General features: G+C 42.7%; 1 protein-coding gene across 3 annotated transcripts in view; it reads right to left on the bottom strand.

The window, feature by feature from the left end:
* fgf13a (fibroblast growth factor 13a) overlaps positions 1–17,781 on the bottom strand; it is a 93,123-nt gene that overhangs the window by 39,547 nt on the left and 35,795 nt on the right. For 2 of the 3 annotated variants that reach the window (XM_071457457.1, XM_071457456.1), the window contains exon 3: positions 10,567–10,734. The exons of the other annotated variant lie outside the window; for it this stretch is intronic. In XM_071457457.1, the coding sequence (XP_071313558.1) occupies positions 10,567–10,734 (168 nt within the window). The remainder of the gene's footprint in view (positions 1–10,566; positions 10,735–17,781) is intronic. 3 annotated transcript variants of the gene reach the window in all.

Below are 17,781 nucleotides of genomic sequence, written 5' to 3'. Positions count from 1 at the left end.
TTCAGAGATGAGTAAAAAGAGAAGATTAATTTAACACTGGGGAATACACAGGTGAATGAGAGCAGCTGAGGATGAGCTATCTGACTGAGGTTTGGTGATTTCTCTGAACGAGAAGGGAAGAACAGCACAATGTCCTTCAATCTATTTGGGCTTCACCCTTCTGTCGGGCCCTACAGCCAGATCGACCCCTGTGGCGTGCACTAAGTCAGAGGTTATGCTTTAACATGATTGAATGATTGCACTGAACCCTACCGATTGAAGGATCAGTGCAAATGACTGGAGCCCATATTATATTACTAAGGCTAAGTTCCCCCTGTAGCAGAGCTGCTGTAGTATTTTGTGTCTGAAGCCAAGTCAGTTTGCTGACGTCGCTGCATCAAACATGTGCTCACATTCAACAATACAGAACAACTCTCTCCTCACGCTGCTGCCTCAGATTTGCACCACAGAGTGTAGGAAAAGAACTGTTCCTGAATCTCTAGGCATGACCTGTGATACGCACCATCATCCAGGGTCTGTGTGTGTGTGTGTGTGTTTGCAATTGAGGAGATAACATGAGGAGATTAGGAGATATTAACCAATGCTTTGGCAGTCAGGAGCACAGATTAGAGAGGGGAGGCTACGTGACACTGGCCTGTTGTGGTGATGGTTTACGTGTGATCATCAGTGCTGCTGAAGGACTGCCTCCCTGTCTGCCTGAATTCTACATATTACATCATACCCAACATGCATCTGAGGCCTGTGACATCCTGCTCACACACACCGACAGAGCCAAGAGCATGTTGCTAGTATTCATCATGACACTGGAGACGCACCAGTTTTATTACAACATGCAAGTAACATGAATTTGCCCATTGTTGGTTCACATTTTAGCACTTTCACCTATCATAACCTTTTCAACTCCTATTTTTATTTTTACCTTTTGTCTTTCATTTTTGTCCTTTCATTCTAAGTGTGTGTGTGTGTGTGCGTGTGTGTGTGTGTGTGTGTGTGTGTACTTGTACTTGCTACATAGTAAGGACCAAAAAAAGTATTTTACTAACAGAGTGAGGACATTTTGGGAAAGTGAGGACATTTTGGCCGGTCCTCACTTTTTGAGACACCTTAAAATCACATGTTGAGGGTTAAGACTTGGTTTTAGAGTTGTGGTTAGAATTAGGTTTAGGTTAAGGTTAGGGTCAGGGTTAGGGTTAGGCACTCAGTTGTGATGGTTAAGGTTAGGGTAAGGGGCTAGGGAATGCATTATGTCAATGAGTGTCCTCACAAAGATGGAAGTACAAGTATGTGTGTGTGTGTGTGTGTGTGTGTGTGTGTGTGTGAGGGAGGGAGGGGGGAGACAGAGAGAGGGGAAAAAAGAGAGACAGCTGTCAATGTATGCTGGCAGGGCCTGATGAGATGTGCGATGTCTAATTATCTCTCCAGCCAGTGGATTAGCGAGCTAACGCTAATGGCTGCCATAAGGCCGTAGGTCCCAGAGAAAACACACACACACACACACACACACACACACACAGAGGCACAAAGCCACAAAAAAATCAGGCAGACAGACAAGTGCAACCAGATAATTCTCCTAATACAAAGAGGATAGATGTGCTGTGTTTTCTGCTTCTTAAAATTGGGGCTAGTTGCATTACGATGTGGTTTTGAGGAAAAAGGACACATCACTGAAGCTGGGAGGAAGCTTTTGGGAGGACATTTGGCAGATGGCTCTGTGGTGTTGCCTGGACAGGACAATGCATGGTTGGCTGAACTGTGAAAAATATTTGGTACATAGGTAAATGTCTTTGTTGCTGCAGCGCTGTGCATGTGTATCCATGTGCATTTGTATGTGAGCGAGCATCCTACCGTGTCCTGGCAGCACCTGACAGCTGAGGTTCAGCACAGCTACACAGATGCAACACCTCTACGTTGTTGTTTATTCAGTCCAGTGCACCGGCCTGTCCCGCTTGGTCGCTCTTATGCGTGCTGTAAAATTAGATTTGAGTCTCCGATAATGACTCACAGGCCTCGTGTTCACCGCATACTGATGCAAGACGCCCAACTGAGGGTGTGTGTTTATGTGTTTTGGTGAAAAAGATTAGGAGGAGCAAGGCTGTGCTATTCGGGAGCGCTACACTCTGCTGGAGCTTGTTGGAGGTAAAGGGCACGTCATACAGGCCAACTGAGTTACTTACATCAGGGCTCATATGACAAAGACCTGCAGAGGGTAATGTTCACCTTGGTGAACAGAAACACATGGTGGAGAGAGCTGATGATGGGGAGAGGACTGCCAGCGGGGGAAGCAAGAGGGAGCCCTGTTTGACAGTTGAAGAATTACCATTTCATTAACAGTATGCATTATTTATATCTAACCCATCTCTTGTCCTGGAGCATGCATTTACCATGACCTTGAAAGATCACACTGGGCCACTGATGATGGAGAGAATATAATTTAATGTTTGAGAAGATTGCTCCACATTTAAGCATTATCATGCTCAAGCGCTCAGCTTTGTCTTCTCTGACACAGATTTGTGTTTATTGAGTAATAACTTTGGGATGATTCACTGCCATCATACTTCTGCAAATCCTAAATTAGATTTAGAGTAAGAGGCCTGAGTTTTCAAACTATGACAGACACGTGCACGCACCTGCTCATATTACAATACAATATGTCTCTGATGGACAAATCTATGGAGGGTTAAGGTTAAGCAAACAGATGAGGATGATTCATTAAACTCTTTAAGCATAAGTTCCTAAAACCTATGTAAACAGCCATTATAACATTATAATCATCATAGTGATTACATATATAACTTGGATACTTCTGATGTTTTTGTTTTTTTTTCAACAGTTGCAAAGAAGGGTTGCCATTAAACTGGCTATGGCAACTGTGGAATACCCTGGACACTCCAGAAATGAAACCACTATTGAGAAAGAAGTAAAGAAACAGTTTCTAGTGCAGCACACAAAGATCCAACCAAGAATGGGAAACAGGGGGAGGATTTAACACCACTGGTGTTATAAATCTGATCCCATTCTTGACTAAATGTTCTTGAATTTAACCAACTTTTCTCCAGCATCCGGCACTATCTGTGTTCAGTACATCCTGAAGACGTGGGGGACAGCACAACTTCTCTGGTCCTTAATCTGGGTTTTGTCAGGCTCCCTGGAAGAGCCGAGCTGTCTCTGGGGCTGGCAGGCGACATGATGGGAGAAATTGGGTGTCTGTATGAATCCCAGCCAACATTAGGCCTGGCTGGCAGGCTGGCACATTACTTGGTGACCCCCTGAGATGAAACATGCAAGGACTTTACATAATGCCGCCAGCACCCAAGAGGACCCTCCAACTGTCTGTATGTGTCAGAGCCAAACTCATCTGTTGTACTCTTGGTCTCTGCCAGTGTGATACTTAGGCAGTTCTTGTGTCCCCTGCACAGAAATTAGGACGTCTAAGGAACTTTTAAGGTCTTTAATATTCAAAATGCAATCTTTAATGTCCTTTGTGATGATAGTTAGTGTCAGGTTGCTATAACTGAGCATTTTGACTAAGTACATGTATGGCCATTTTTGAGAAGGAGCCCTTAAATTTGGTTATTAATGAACTGACTATAATATGCACTGAGTGGGACAAAATAAACTTTATAATGTTCTCTGTAATGGTGACACTAAATCTAAATGACCTCAATCACATCTCTGGCTTTTCTATTTCTTCTGAAATTACTATTAATTACTATTGCACTTATTTACAGCTGAGACACACATAAAATGGGTTCGTTGTCTTGGTTCTAATTAACATTAACATGATGGAGAGGACTTGCTGACAGAAACAAGTGACTGGATGCCAGAGAAATGAACCAGGATACAAATCAGTTACAGACTCAAAGAGTTGAATTTGACCAGTCTGTATTATGGTGTCAAACAACCAAAGGCTTTCAGATAAAAGCATCTAATCCAGCTTTAAAACATAACTCAGATCACAACTCCTGCAAAAGGGAGAGGATTTAAGCATTACTCACAGTTAGGTACATACAGTACGCATAACTTTTGGTTGAGTCTCATGAGTGAACAGCAAAGGAAAAGGGAGCACAGGAAGGGCGAGTGGGAGCAGTTGCTGCCAGTGAATGTCTGCGTTGTGACTTGGGGAAAGGAACAGGCTGATGAATAACCAGCAGAGGCATGCTGCAGTGTTGGCAGAGGACCAGATACTCAACATAGTGTGCAGCCTATTGACTTTGACTGGGATCATGTGGGGTCTTAGATGGCATTGGACAGTATGGGTTAAATCTTCTGGGGGATATGGCCCAGTGCCATAATACCAGAGATGCTGAAGGTCTGTGTTCCACTGCAGGAACATGTCAAAATCTCTACCAAACAAAAACTCATCAAAACAATTTTAAAGACGCTTTAATCATGTAAAATGTCTACATATATGGGCTTCAATGATTTACTATTATGTTCCACTTAAAAACAAGACTCAGTATTTCTTCACTTGCTTATGTTTTACATCTCTGACTACATTTCTCCCCAATAAGAGACACAAATTGGGATGTGTGCAGTCTCTATCCTGGCAGCTGTCAGGATCCACTTTGCGAGCCTCCCATTAATGTGGTGCTGATTCACCAGTTTGCCTCATTACCCCAATTAAATAGCTTAACGCTTGTTTACTCTGGGGAAAACTTACACAGTGCTTGTGTCACAGTTACTCTAACCTGACTACTCTTCTGATTGTTCTCGTTTAGCTCAGATTTAGAGCTGGCCTGTAGTTAAAAAGGAACCCTCCTGAATAAAACAATAATACAGCAAGTCCATTAGTAACATAAACTGGGATTTGAGTGTCAAGCTGGGTGAGGGTTTGTCATAGCTGAGTCAGGCAGTGGGAGTGATGGGGACTGCGTTCAGAGTAAAGCTGCTAATGTGGACATGGAGAATAAAGGCACACGCTGCATTTGGCTCTGTGGATATAAAAAACGACACATTACTGCTGCTCTGTAGTTGGATCTTTATGTTCTGTGGATTGTCCCACATAAGAACTCTTTCACAGCCCATTAACATTAGCAAATGCTGGAGTTTACTGATATAAAATATAAAGTTATTATTAATATAAAATACTCCATGCTGTACTGTATAATACAGTCTGATTCAACAAATGTGCACTGCTGCGATGAAGCCTCCCACTGGTCGACTACTGCTTCCTTCCTCCTTCCTGTTTCTGTTGCATTTTCAACAATGAACAAGTGTCTGCTTAGCTGACAAGCTACATGCTAATGATGGAAAAGTCAGAAAAAAGTTGGGATGTTTGTATTGTGTCTGTACTATATCTGTATCAGAAGCCTTTAAAGATTCTATTTTTTTGGATTTGTATAGAGTATAGAGTAAGTCATAACATTCATTCATAACAAACCAATCTACTGGATTTGTGAACAAAATGGTCCCAGTCATTTGCTCCTTCATTTCAGTCTGTGTGGCTGTTGCCATGAGGTGAGGACCTGGGATGTGGAGGCAAATAAAAGAGAAGTGCTAATTAAATAGACAATGATGAAATGTAATAGGCCTGGCAACTTTACTCTGCTCCACTTCCCCGCCAGTCTCCAGAGTAGTTTCTCGTTAATGTTGTCATATACACCCACTCCTGCTGTTTGTTTATGCCCCAGAGGAGCCAGAAATTAACACTATATCACAATGTCTACATAAATCTGAGGAGGTCAATTTGTAAAAATGTGTGTGTGTGTGTGTGTGTGTGTGTGTGTGTGTGTGTGTGTGTGTGTGTGTGTGTGTGTGTGTGTGTGTGTGTGTGTGTGTGTGTGATGACAATTTTTTGCACTTACAGATGAAAATACTTGAGAGGGTGATGATTGTATGGTGCCAGTTGAACCTGCACTCTACCCTTTTCTCCTTCACATTTTGTAATCATCTCATTCTGCTTTAAAAAGGCTGATGTTTTATTTGCAATTTAAACTAAGCTTTTAAAGCACCACTCTTTCAAAGAGCTGGTATTATTTGACAGATATTGTTTACTTGCTCTTCTTATGATCAGGACTTCTGGTTATGAGTAAAGGTACATGCTAAAACTTTTATGTGATGCTAATTGCGCTTTTAAGCTCTTACAGATGACCGGAGAGTTCAGGTAAGCGCAGCTGAACTTGCAGGGGTGATGTGACATTGACACTCTCCTGCCAGCCCACTCTCTCCAGGCACCAAATCACATTGTCATACACATTATTTATTCATGCATAGTCTATTTATGCATCGACTTAGACAAACAGAGTTGTTGCTTTCATGCAGAAAGACAGACTGCACAGGAAAAAAGAAAATTAAACAAGCTGTTTAATTGGAGCACGAGTGCATCCTGAGGCTGCGTGTTTGTCTCTTGTCAACATTGCAGTGGTGTGCAGCACTCTGTGAGACACTGCAAAGCCATACTCTGTTATAAGGAGCCACGCTGGTCCCCTCGAATGTAATTGCACCACGTCAACTTTGTGGTGAATCACCGCCATGCATTTTACATTGGGTGTGGGAAATGGATGGGGCTGCTGCTCATTCCTCTTGCACTTGTGCTTACATTTTCTTGGCTGAGTGGGCAGTAGGTGAGTTATTTTGTCAATAAGGCTAAAACAGATTGGAGAGCGGCCTGAACGTTGTGCAACACAGGTGCTGGACCTCATTCTATCTGTTAGAGAGGAGTCACATCACTGATTTCATTACATTTCTTTAGATGTGCTGCTTGAAGCTCACATTTGTTTAAAGCAGTGGTAATTTAAAGTGATAGTGTGGATTATTTCATGCAGGGTTGTGTGAGGTACCTACTGGATCAACAGTCAGTGTGTTACCTGCAGTAGATCCGGATCAGCTTGCTCTGGACGGGGTCAGCAGATGTTTTCCCAACTTAAAAAATGTCGACTGAAAAAAGCTGATATCATTTGAAGTGCATGATTTCTCCTTAATATTTTCATTGTCAAACAGCCCTTTCTTTTGGAACTACATTTTCCCAACCGTTGACCTGCCGTTTTCCTACACACAAGTGCACTTACACTTACCTCTTTCAGACTCAAACAGCTGATGTCTTTGCCAGTACTGGTGTCAACTTCTCCAAACTGGGAGCGCCCAGATCCAAATCTACTGAAGGTAGCACTGACTATACACAACCCTATGTCAAATAACCCAAACTATCCCTTTAATTGGGGCTGATTAGCTCCAGTTGATTTAGCTCTTTAAACAAAGTTTCATATTGTCCTGGCTAGACATTTTTATTATGATGTATGATTCAGAAGTAGACAGTCTGTGACATTTTTGTGATTCAGTCAAATTAAGTTATTCAGCATTTTAAAATGTTTTAAATCTAAATTCAGCTAATGTGAGGCAAAATTCCTCTCAGTCACAGCCAGAACAGCCTCTACTTCAGTGCAGAAGAAGTGACAATATTTCTAATTAACAGTGAATATTCTACTTCAAATACGGGGCCACAAATGCTCAGTGATTCAAGAAGAAAAACAGACTCAAAAGAAGACATACACATACTGCTCGCACCTTACACTTCTGTGTTTACATCTCTATATGGATATGTGTCTGTATGTGTATAGATTGCATAGCCTGAAACTATAAACACAAAGTCTTGCAGTCATTTGAATTATGGATGGGATATTTACACAGATCTGCGCCTCAGGCACCATCTTTTGTTTCTGCCGTGGAGAAACAGAACAGAGCCAAAGAGAGAGGCAGGAGCAGAGGAAACAGCACAGAGTGAGCTGGGAATAGACAGGAAGAGGAATCCAGAGGTGGTGACACAGACTCAACCAAAGAGAGTAAGACAGAGAACAAACTGTCTGATTGACAGCAGGCAGCACGCACAGGCCTGAGGATGGAGGACGAGAACACAGACAGCGCTCTCTGTCTTCCGCTCCCTACAGCTCAACAGAGATAAACTGATATGACTTGAACTCATCCTCCGGGGTGCCACAGTTCAAGCCCATGTGCTGCTGATGTGTTATTCTGTGAAGCACGTCTCTAGTGATGTGTGAAACCAATTTCTTAGTCTCTGTGTCAGCCACCTGAGTGTAGTGTTGGGATATGTATCAGAAGAAATGAACTCAGGGGAAGTGATACTGCAGATTACTGATTCAACCAAAGCCTTGTTAGAGCTTAACTGAATGTTCAAAGCACTTGTCACTGTCAGTGAATCACCTGTAGCAGACATAACCGGACAAACACCAATCGGATCTTACAGTGAGGTATCTGCAGGTCTTTCAAAGTATTACATTCAGTAATCTCAAAACACAAGACGATGTTAAAAAGTCTTAAGTTTCATGTACTGAGACAGTAACATTTGTTATTTTAGGCTGTTTTGAGGCAGTTGACAGAAGTTCATTGTCTCATAATGGACAAGTATTGATTTTTAGCACAAACTTGACTTTCAAACAAGAAATATTAACAGTCAATTCATACATAGGCCTCTTCAGTAATCAATGCATGCGTCCAAGTCATGTTACTGATTATTAGAAGGAATTATTTGTTATATGCAGCTGAATTGCATTGTATGCATTATTAAAATGATCTGTAAAAGTCTAATGTTGAATTTGGAGAACACTGTAGAAACCCTGACAGAAGCACTGCTTTTTTTGCTTTTACCTGCAGTATACCAGCTGTTATTACTTATCCAATGTAGTCAAACCAGAGTTCCTGTCTGAAGATTTCTGTGCCGAAATCCACTTAGAAACACTTTTTAGTTAGCATGTAGCTACGTGTTATAGAATCTATAATCCATGGAAAAGCCATGAAAATCATTAGGTGCAACACAAAGCAGTGGGAATGTCGTTGCCATGGTAACAATGTGACGAGGCTGGCTTTCCTGCTTGGATGTCTCAAAACATACGACTTTATTTTGTTTTCAAAATAGCAGTTTTCTAACAACTGTAGCCTAAGTGCAAAAACATATCAACACCCAGTATGTTGTGTGTGTTTGTGTGTTACTTATAACTTCTGGCAAAATGTCTGCAGGCATTTCTGTATTGTAGGTTGTGTGTTACTGTGTGTCTGTATAGTCCACTCCACACACATGGTCCAACACAGTTTCCATCTGCATCATGCATCAACATTAATGACGTCCTCACGAGGAGCTTACGCAAGAGCTGTAGTCTCCCCTCCTTCCTTTGTAAATTCAGTCACGTCCGACTGGAGCTGCAGCCAAACTGAATAATACATCTGTACTTCTCTAGCCAGACCTCTGCAAGAGATTCCACTTCTTTATCTCTCTCTCGCTCTCCCTCACTCCCTCATAAGGATAAGTGTATGTGCTCGAGTCCTTCAGCGGGTACACAGACAGTCTTCAACAGGTTAACTCGTATCTAAAGTGCAGAAGTACTGTACCAAACATGGGTACAAAAGGAGACAGAGCAGTACATTGCAGAAAACACATCAGTAGTGAGATAATTCATATCTTACCTATCAGGAAGTCTGCAAAGAAAAGCAATTTCTACAATCTTAGCGCTCTATTCAGGGATAGATGATAAATGAGGCATTCAAAGAGCCTGAGTGCCAGACAGTACAGGGTATGGTAGCATGCTTGGAGCACAGAGGGATTTAAAATGTTTTACTTTACTGCGTGGCCTAACTGTACAAAAGCTGATAGCATAAACAGTGCGCAGGCACATCGTCATGCTGCTGCAAGCACTAACGAAGGAAACAGAAGTAGAGGTAGAGGAAAAGGTGAACAAGGCTGGGGAAGGGGGGCAGTTAAGTTAAGCAGGGAAGGAAGGAAGGAAGGAGGAAAGCAAGGAAGCACTGAGGAGGTAAGCTGCAGCTACCATGACTATAGAGCCACAGGCAGAAGCATAGGAAGCACAGGGAATGGAGGGGCAGGGGGGGGACTTGCTGACTTGCAGTTTGTAGCTGACTAGATCACCATTTAGTCATGAAAATGAAACTGTTCAATCTCACAAAGTCTTCAGGACAGGAAGATAAAAGAGTTTCACCTTTTTTGTTCTATGAGGCCACTTGAAGTGGAAGCACATAGTGAAATTGCCAAGTCATTGAACTCATTAGCTGCCTCCATCTATAACCTTTTTCTTCTTGCACTTTGTTTTGGTCTGTGCATGCGCCTCAGGGTGGCAACGACCGAGTTAATGGTTTGGGGTGGGGGCGTGGGGGGGCAGGAGCTACAGATGCTATGCTCCTCAGTCCAACATAAGGGGTGTACAGTCAGACACACAAACGCGCACACACACACACACACACACACACACACACACTGGAAGGGAGCAGAGAGGCCCAAGGAGAGGTCCCTCCTACAGGTTCTCTGCAAGCAAACATGCCCCAAGCATTCAGTCCTATACTCTGCTCAAACACACACACAGACACTCACACTTGGGCGCACGCACACACACATCCGTGCACAAACATACACATGCTAGAGAGGGGCAGAAGCACACCAGATGCTCTCTAAAAATGGGACAGCAATGAAAGAGAACTTAGTTTGGAGGGGCGGAGAACTATCAGTTCACACAGAATATGAGAGAGAGGGGAAAACAAGACGGGAGTGGGCAGGGGAGACGAGGAGCATCAGCAAATCAAAACAAGGAGGGGGTGCAAACAAACCTTCGGGCTCTGCGCTCTCTTTGTGGACGGCTTGCTTCAGCGGGCAGCAGAAGATTTCGTGACACTTAGCACGAAAGGGGGACCCTTTACTCCTTATATCCGCAGAGTGGATGGAGTCCTGCCGTAACATAATGTACTCCTGGGTACCTGGGGCAGCGTCATCCTGGACTGCGGTGGTGCCATAACAGAATGAACTGGGGTTAGAAAGCTCACCACACACAGAAACAAAAGAAAACAACAACAACAGCAAAAACACAAGGCAGAAACACAGGCAAATAAAAAACACATTAAACATTGGCAACAGCAATAGCTTTAAATGACATTACTATAACACATAGTGACAGAGAGAGAAGGAGGAGAGAAGAGAAGGGGACAGAAGAGATCAAGAACACCAAGCTCACAAAATAATTCAAAGTAAAGACAACCAAATAAAAAACAGTGGGGGCTCAGTTAAATATATCCTTGGTCGCTGAAAAGGAAAAGTGGTGAAATAAAACAAAGGGAACAAAAAAGGAAACAAGTACAGTTGGATGTTCACAGTCAGTGTTATGGCAGGTTTTTAGCAGGCACTGAACCAGGAGCTGCTGCTCTTGAAATGAGGTGATTGTACGGTTGGTAGAGAAGTAAGAGGCTGTGGGATTGCAAGGCAAGCGTGCAGTCTGCTACTGTATATACCCCCCACCCCCCACCTCTTCACCCCATATCCACCCCATGTACTGTCTGAGTCAGGCAAGCGGATGCAAAGGCATGCACAGGCCTCCAGGTCACACTGCGAAAGCCACATTTACTTTGATGAAGTCATGCTCACTGTAAGCTGCATTAACGAGAGCTCATAGAACGTCACACTACACATGTGTCTATAGGATTCTGTCTTGGCATCCTGTGGAAAGCCCCGTGTCTGTCTGTACGTACTGGACCTACTGCAGCTGGCCTCCACTGGGCTCAGTCCCTGCTCGGCTTCGACCATTGACCTATTTTCTCTGTGTTGATGGATTAGCTACAAGCGAATCAGCCCAAATAAATTGTATCTTCTTTTCCTAATGGATTTGAGTGCCATGCCTCTCTCTGACACATTTACTACTTAATGAAAATGACTACAGTGAAGGCTGTTAATCAGTAGCAACTATCGAACCACTCTAATGCATAATCCTCCCTCCATTTGTAACATGTACAACCAACATATTTATTTTCAATTTTCAGTTTAAAACAACCAGACAAATGGCATCATGACCTGTTTTCCCTGAACGCACAGACTTGTTCTTGATGATCGACTGTTTTCATGCTGTGAAAATATCTCAATCTTGTGCGGCATGTAAACCTCGGCCAGCTTTTTCCAGAAATCTGAAACATGAATGGATTACAGTGCTGCCTCAGTAAGAATACACCAAAATACTCAACACGCAGACGCCCACACACTGACTCCTCCATGTGCTGTAGTTTTACAGAGAATCCTTACTTCACAAAAAAAGAAGAACCACACACAGGTTTGTCTCCCTTTGTGACTCGGACAAAAACATAAAAAAAACTGAAAAAAATGTGCAGGAAAAGCTGTGTGGTGAAAACTAATAATTAGAATTCAAGAGCACGGTGATTGAAAATACTTTGGTCCATGTCCAGGCCTCATGAGAATGTAAATCGAAGCTTTACGTGCTGTATGTAAGATTAGTTTTATGAATGAATCCTGAAACTATTTGACTACACGGCTGTATTGACTACTGAGTAATAATCAGACCTGTGTGGGTGCAATGCTACTAGCAGCAAACTACAGAAAATTTCTGCTCTGTATTCATAAACCCGACACACTCACCCTTATTGGTGCCAACTAGGAATAAAGAGCCAAAACTATTTACTGCTGATAATTGGCTGTAGGTTTACTTTCATTCATAAAACCCTTTTACACACATAAACACAATGTATTTCATTTCAGTGAACTGCTCTCCATTTGAGTAAAGTGGCCTGAGCTGTTGTTAGTCTTGCATCCAAATTTCAAAATAAAATTAATATACATATATTATTTCTTTAATATGTCTACAATGCTTTCATATGATTAAATTTTTAGATGTTCAGGGGTTTGAAGAGAACTTAATGTTTCACTAGCCATTCAGTACGTACCTGGTGATTGTGGAGTCGTTGTATCTGGACTTAAATCTCACAGTAAATATTGAACTCACTATAGAGAACTGCAGATAAAATGATCAGGACAACACGACAAAAGTGCCTTGAATGGGAAGCCTAACATGCTGCACCATGTTTCCAAAAACACTGTCTTAGCAGGGCCCATAAACAGGGCCACAAGTGCTTAAGACAGATCCAAAAATGACGGCTCATATGCCAAAAAGAGCAGATCCACTATCCAGCAGGACAGCCATTGGCTGACACAAGCCTCCCTAGAGTTTTTACCCCATAACACACACACACACACACACTAACAGGCAGAAGATAATCAGGGTTCCACACACCCAGTGCAATTAATCACCACATGCCTTTCCTCCTACGGGACTTATCAGTATCTCAGTGTCTCCTTCAGGCTTCTGAATAACCTGCTACACTAACACCTCCGCACCAGCAGAAAGTCCTGAAAACCCCACAGACACTATCCACCGCAGCCCCTCGCCAAGAAAATCACAGCAACACTGAAACTTTAATGGTGCTCTGGACTGGCAGAGAGGAGGACTAAGGTTCCTTCCAGGAATATGACCCCATTCTCTGCTCCTGAGGCACAGAGGTGCTACTACCACTATACATGAACCAGTAGACATTCAGCTAAACTGAAATAATCTGCCCTTCTAAAATACCTCTAAACTCACCACAGAGAGATATGAAAACAAAATGATGAGTAGAAAAAAACTATCCCTTTAAATCCATGATATTCCATTTCCCTGTTGTCCAATCAGTGTGTCTCATCTGCACGATACAGGCGTTAATAGTGGACTGAGACACATCCATAGGTCAGCAGGCACAGGACTGAGCTCCACACTGCTCACTGGTTCAAACATGGATGCACTCTGTTGTTTACTCTCTGCCATCCTCACACTCCTGTCTGCTCATGTTTAAGTGTTCATAACTGAGCTCAACAGCTGAGGTGGAAAACATGTGCATGTGTGGAAGGCAGGGAGAACAGACTTCTGCAAACTTCAACAAATGCCCGATTCCAGCCGCCGTTTATTAATGAGCTCACTAACCGCCGGCTCATCAGAGGTAATAAAAAAGAGCGACGGTGCAGCTAAGAGGACGAACAGGGGGGAGGGTGGGGCACCATCTTTTACAGCCTGTCTCCTTCATCCTTGCCCCAGCCTTGATGAAGAGCACATATTGGGATTGAAGGATGCATGATGGATGACACAGCAGGGCCTAGGACCTCACTCTCTATCAGCCCAGCCACTCAGAGTGAGCTGTCAACCTGGTTCATGATAGTCTGTGATCTACAGGCACCACTGTTGCCACACTGGACCTTCAGCAGGCTGCAATAGATGTCCTTGCCCCTCTAACCGGAATAAATCTTATAGTAAGGAGAAATGGGTACAAATGGGGAGGGGGGGTGTCAGATGCATCCTGCTTCGGTTAGTTGCTCATCTATTTAAGGCCCCTTATGAATGACGGGGCACACTCAGGTTTTATATCAACACTTTGGAAGATGTGCTGTCTATGTGGGCAGTATTTACCATATGGAGTATGAGGCAAATGTTATGCAATAACTGTGCTCAGGGACGGGGAACGAGAACTGGATCCAGTTGAGGACCGGTTCTGGTTAGTTTGAACCTTCAGAATTGTAAAGTTAGAGTGAAATAAAACAATTTATTACGGTTGATAAGCACCAACAGGCCACAGTGGTTTAGTCACAACTCTGGACTAATGCAAGATGGATTGACAATGACTATTGATTAAATATTGAATGTAAATGTCAGATAGCTGTGCATACTGGACAATGTGCACATCTCTCAATAAGTAATAAACATCATGTATTCATAGTATAAATAGTATTTCATATTTGATCATTTCGTAAGGGAAATCTGGGTGAGCCTGTTTGAATGGGCCTGATGCAGCTGATAAAAAAATATAATACATAACATGTTTATATTGTGTAGCTATAACTCATTCAGGTGTGACTATGTGGCAAAAACCTATTTAAGCTTTTCTTTTTTTCCCTGCACAGAAAATTGATCAGGAATGATTCAGGCAATTGATAAAGAATCGGTGTGATAAGCAGAATCGATAATGACATTGGTATCGATAAATGCTTATCACTTCCCATTGATAAAATTATATCAGTTCCCATCCCTAACTGTGCTGTGTGGATGTTCATGTGTGGATGCCTCTGTATGATGGACGAGCAGGCTTAATGTGACGGAGCGTCATCAGTGACACCCCGGCTCATAAATGCCACCTGCGTCATGTTCCAATGGGGTTCAAGGACGTGTGTAATCAACTGAAGCACCGTCAGGTCCAGAGAAATAAACTACACTTCCATTTATGAGCTGCAGCCCTCACAATTTACTCAAGTCATGGCTTATATCCATCAAGAAAGTGGAACACTTTCATCATGACTTGACAAATAGCATACTCACGAAATTAGAATCAGAATTAAGCACAGAAACAGGTCTGCAGCCTGAGGTTTGTGTTTCCAAAATAGCCTGGCCTCGATGTGGTTTTACAAGGAGCGGAATCTAGCACATTGTCTTCTGGGATGCCTCCGGTTCAGCGTGGCTCCATCTCGAGAAAGAATCGTTTTATTTTGGTTGTAAGTCACCTTGCAGGCAGCAGAGAAAGAGAGTGGAGTTGAACTTGAGGTTTTCTGTGAAACGCAGAATGAGCTTGCATTTTTATTCATGCTCTCACATCCCTCTGAGCTCATTGTTTGTCTCTCTCTCTCACTTTCTTTGTCTCTCCCTCTTCCTCTTGTTCTTTGTTCTTTTACCTGTCTGTTAAAGACAGAGGTCCTGTAGTGTGACATGACTAATATTAAAGCCTTTTATAATCAACACATGAATCAGTCAAGTGATGACAATAAAAATAAATATAAAATTGCAAAGAAGAAATCAGCGAGCTCACTTTCATGTCTCACTGTATCCATGACGACATCTTAGTCGAGGCTTTAATACACCTACATTGTTACCTTTAATAATACATTAAAAACACTTATGAGAGTCTAATTCCATTAGTATAAAGACAGCATGATGCACAAAAGAGCTCAGACAAACAATTACTCAAATGCAACACAATAATGTCATGGCTCCAGTCATGCTCTCTGCGCCAAAGTAATTCATTTAAGCAAATATGCAGGAAGTAAAGAAGCAATGAATCTGCCTCAGACGGCAGTCAGCCATCTTATTATGCCTCCACGCCGCCGCCAGCCGTGACCAGAGGGATTATGTTTTCAGGTTGTATGTACGTCCCATTCTCATGAACACGATATCTCAGTGACGCCTCGAGGGAATCTCTTCAAATTTAGTACAAACATTCACTTGGACTTCAGGACGAACTGATTGGATTTTGGTGGTCAAAGGTCAGGGGTCAAGGTCACAGAGACCTCACGTTCTTGTGAATGTTTTATATCAGGAATGCCCAGAGGGAATTTCATTACATCTAGGATAAACATTCAAAATGAACTGATTCGATTCAAAGGTCGCTGTGACATCATAATGTTCTGCAGAAACACCTCTGACCATTGTTCAGAGCTGACCCTCACAAGCAGAAGGGGAGATTGTGACCATAGTTCCTGTAACTTGACTGGTTGGCGGAGGCGTACAACTGCAAGGTGGTGATTCCAGTTCTTATCTAAAATCTCTTGTGTGATATTTTTTTTAAAATCATTGTCATGTTGGAAAATTCCTCTACTGACAAGCTTCTTGGACTTTGATTGTCAGCACTCAACTGAAGCACTGTCAGGTCCAGAGAAATAAACTACACTTCCATTTATTCCAATTTACTCAAGTCATGACTCCCATCTTTATTAAGTCTCACAGTCCAGTTTCTTACTTGTTCGTGTAGTTCATTGACCATGTGGGGCCATATTGCATAACCAGGGCGAAATGGAGGAAGCTGTGGTGTTCACAGGTTATTTTAGAACCTTGTTCATGCACTTAGCCTTAAATGGGAATCACATTTGTTTCAGTGGCCACAGGTGGACTTAACTTGTGTTGCATTGAGGTTCTATTTTGCACCAAGTATTTTCAGTGTGGTCTATTTTTTTTTAATTATGCATAAGATCAAATGGCCTACACTTCAGCTGCTGTAAGATGGTACAGTTTTGAATCATTTAACATTTTCATGATATTGCACAGAGACATACTCAGTTTTGCTGTATAGTGTATGAGACATGATTGCAAAGAAATTGTAACTTGAATCATGACTAAAGCTCAAACTATGGTCAGATTTAATGTGTTTTCAGAGACTGTGATACATTCAGACATATGGAGCTGCCTTTTGAGGCACCTGCAGGCTCGATGATGAGGGGTAATTATGGGCAAGAGGCGCAGAGACATATTGAGCAGAGTCCCTTCTTCTCTGACAGACCCTCACATGTTGTGCAATATAAGACCCATCATCAGACGTTTGGTTGGGTGGTTTGTGAGTAAATGTGTGTGTGTGTGTGTGTGTGTGTGTGTGCGCACGCTTGCAGACGAGGGGAATGAGCAGGTGGGGGAGAGCAAAGGTAATACAACTGCCTGCCAATACCACATGGCTCTGTGATAGACACATACAGCTCATATGAAAAAGTATTGATCCAGCATCAGAGTGGCCTTGCAGAGAGCCCGTTTCGCCTCATTCGGACGGCTTCCTTAGCCTCAGGGTTAGTAGGCTGTGCACACACTGATGTGACTCCCGCTTGATGAGGCAGAGATGTATGATGTACTGTAATGCCATCTATTTATGAGCATGTGTGTAGTGATGGGGGGTGGAGGCTGGGGTAGAAATGTAGAACTGAAATGGTTTCAGTTTTCAGGAAGTAAGGGTAGAGGGCCACTCTTAGTTATGAAACTGTGAGCAGGGGTCAAATATAGTCCATTAAACACTCACATGTTGTTATAACATCCACTGCCACTGAGCACAATGGTCACTTAGCATCTTCCAAAGGCTAAATTCTCCCACACTCTACAACAATAGAGCAGTGATGTGATTTCACTGGTTTTTGAACCTGTTTGGCCTCTGAGCTGCTAAAATGATCTAACTCATCACACATTGTACATATCCACAATAATGTGACTTTACCCTTTA

The sequence above is a fragment of the Trachinotus anak genome, unplaced genomic scaffold (genome assembly GCF_046630095.1).
Source record: "Trachinotus anak isolate AG129_WGS33_773 ecotype Australia unplaced genomic scaffold, CSIRO_AGI_Tana_v1 ptg000021l, whole genome shotgun sequence".
NCBI lineage: Eukaryota > Metazoa > Chordata > Actinopteri > Carangiformes > Carangidae > Trachinotus > Trachinotus anak.
Note: the sequence above shows the minus strand (reverse complement) of the source record. Positions and strands in the feature narration are given on the sequence as shown.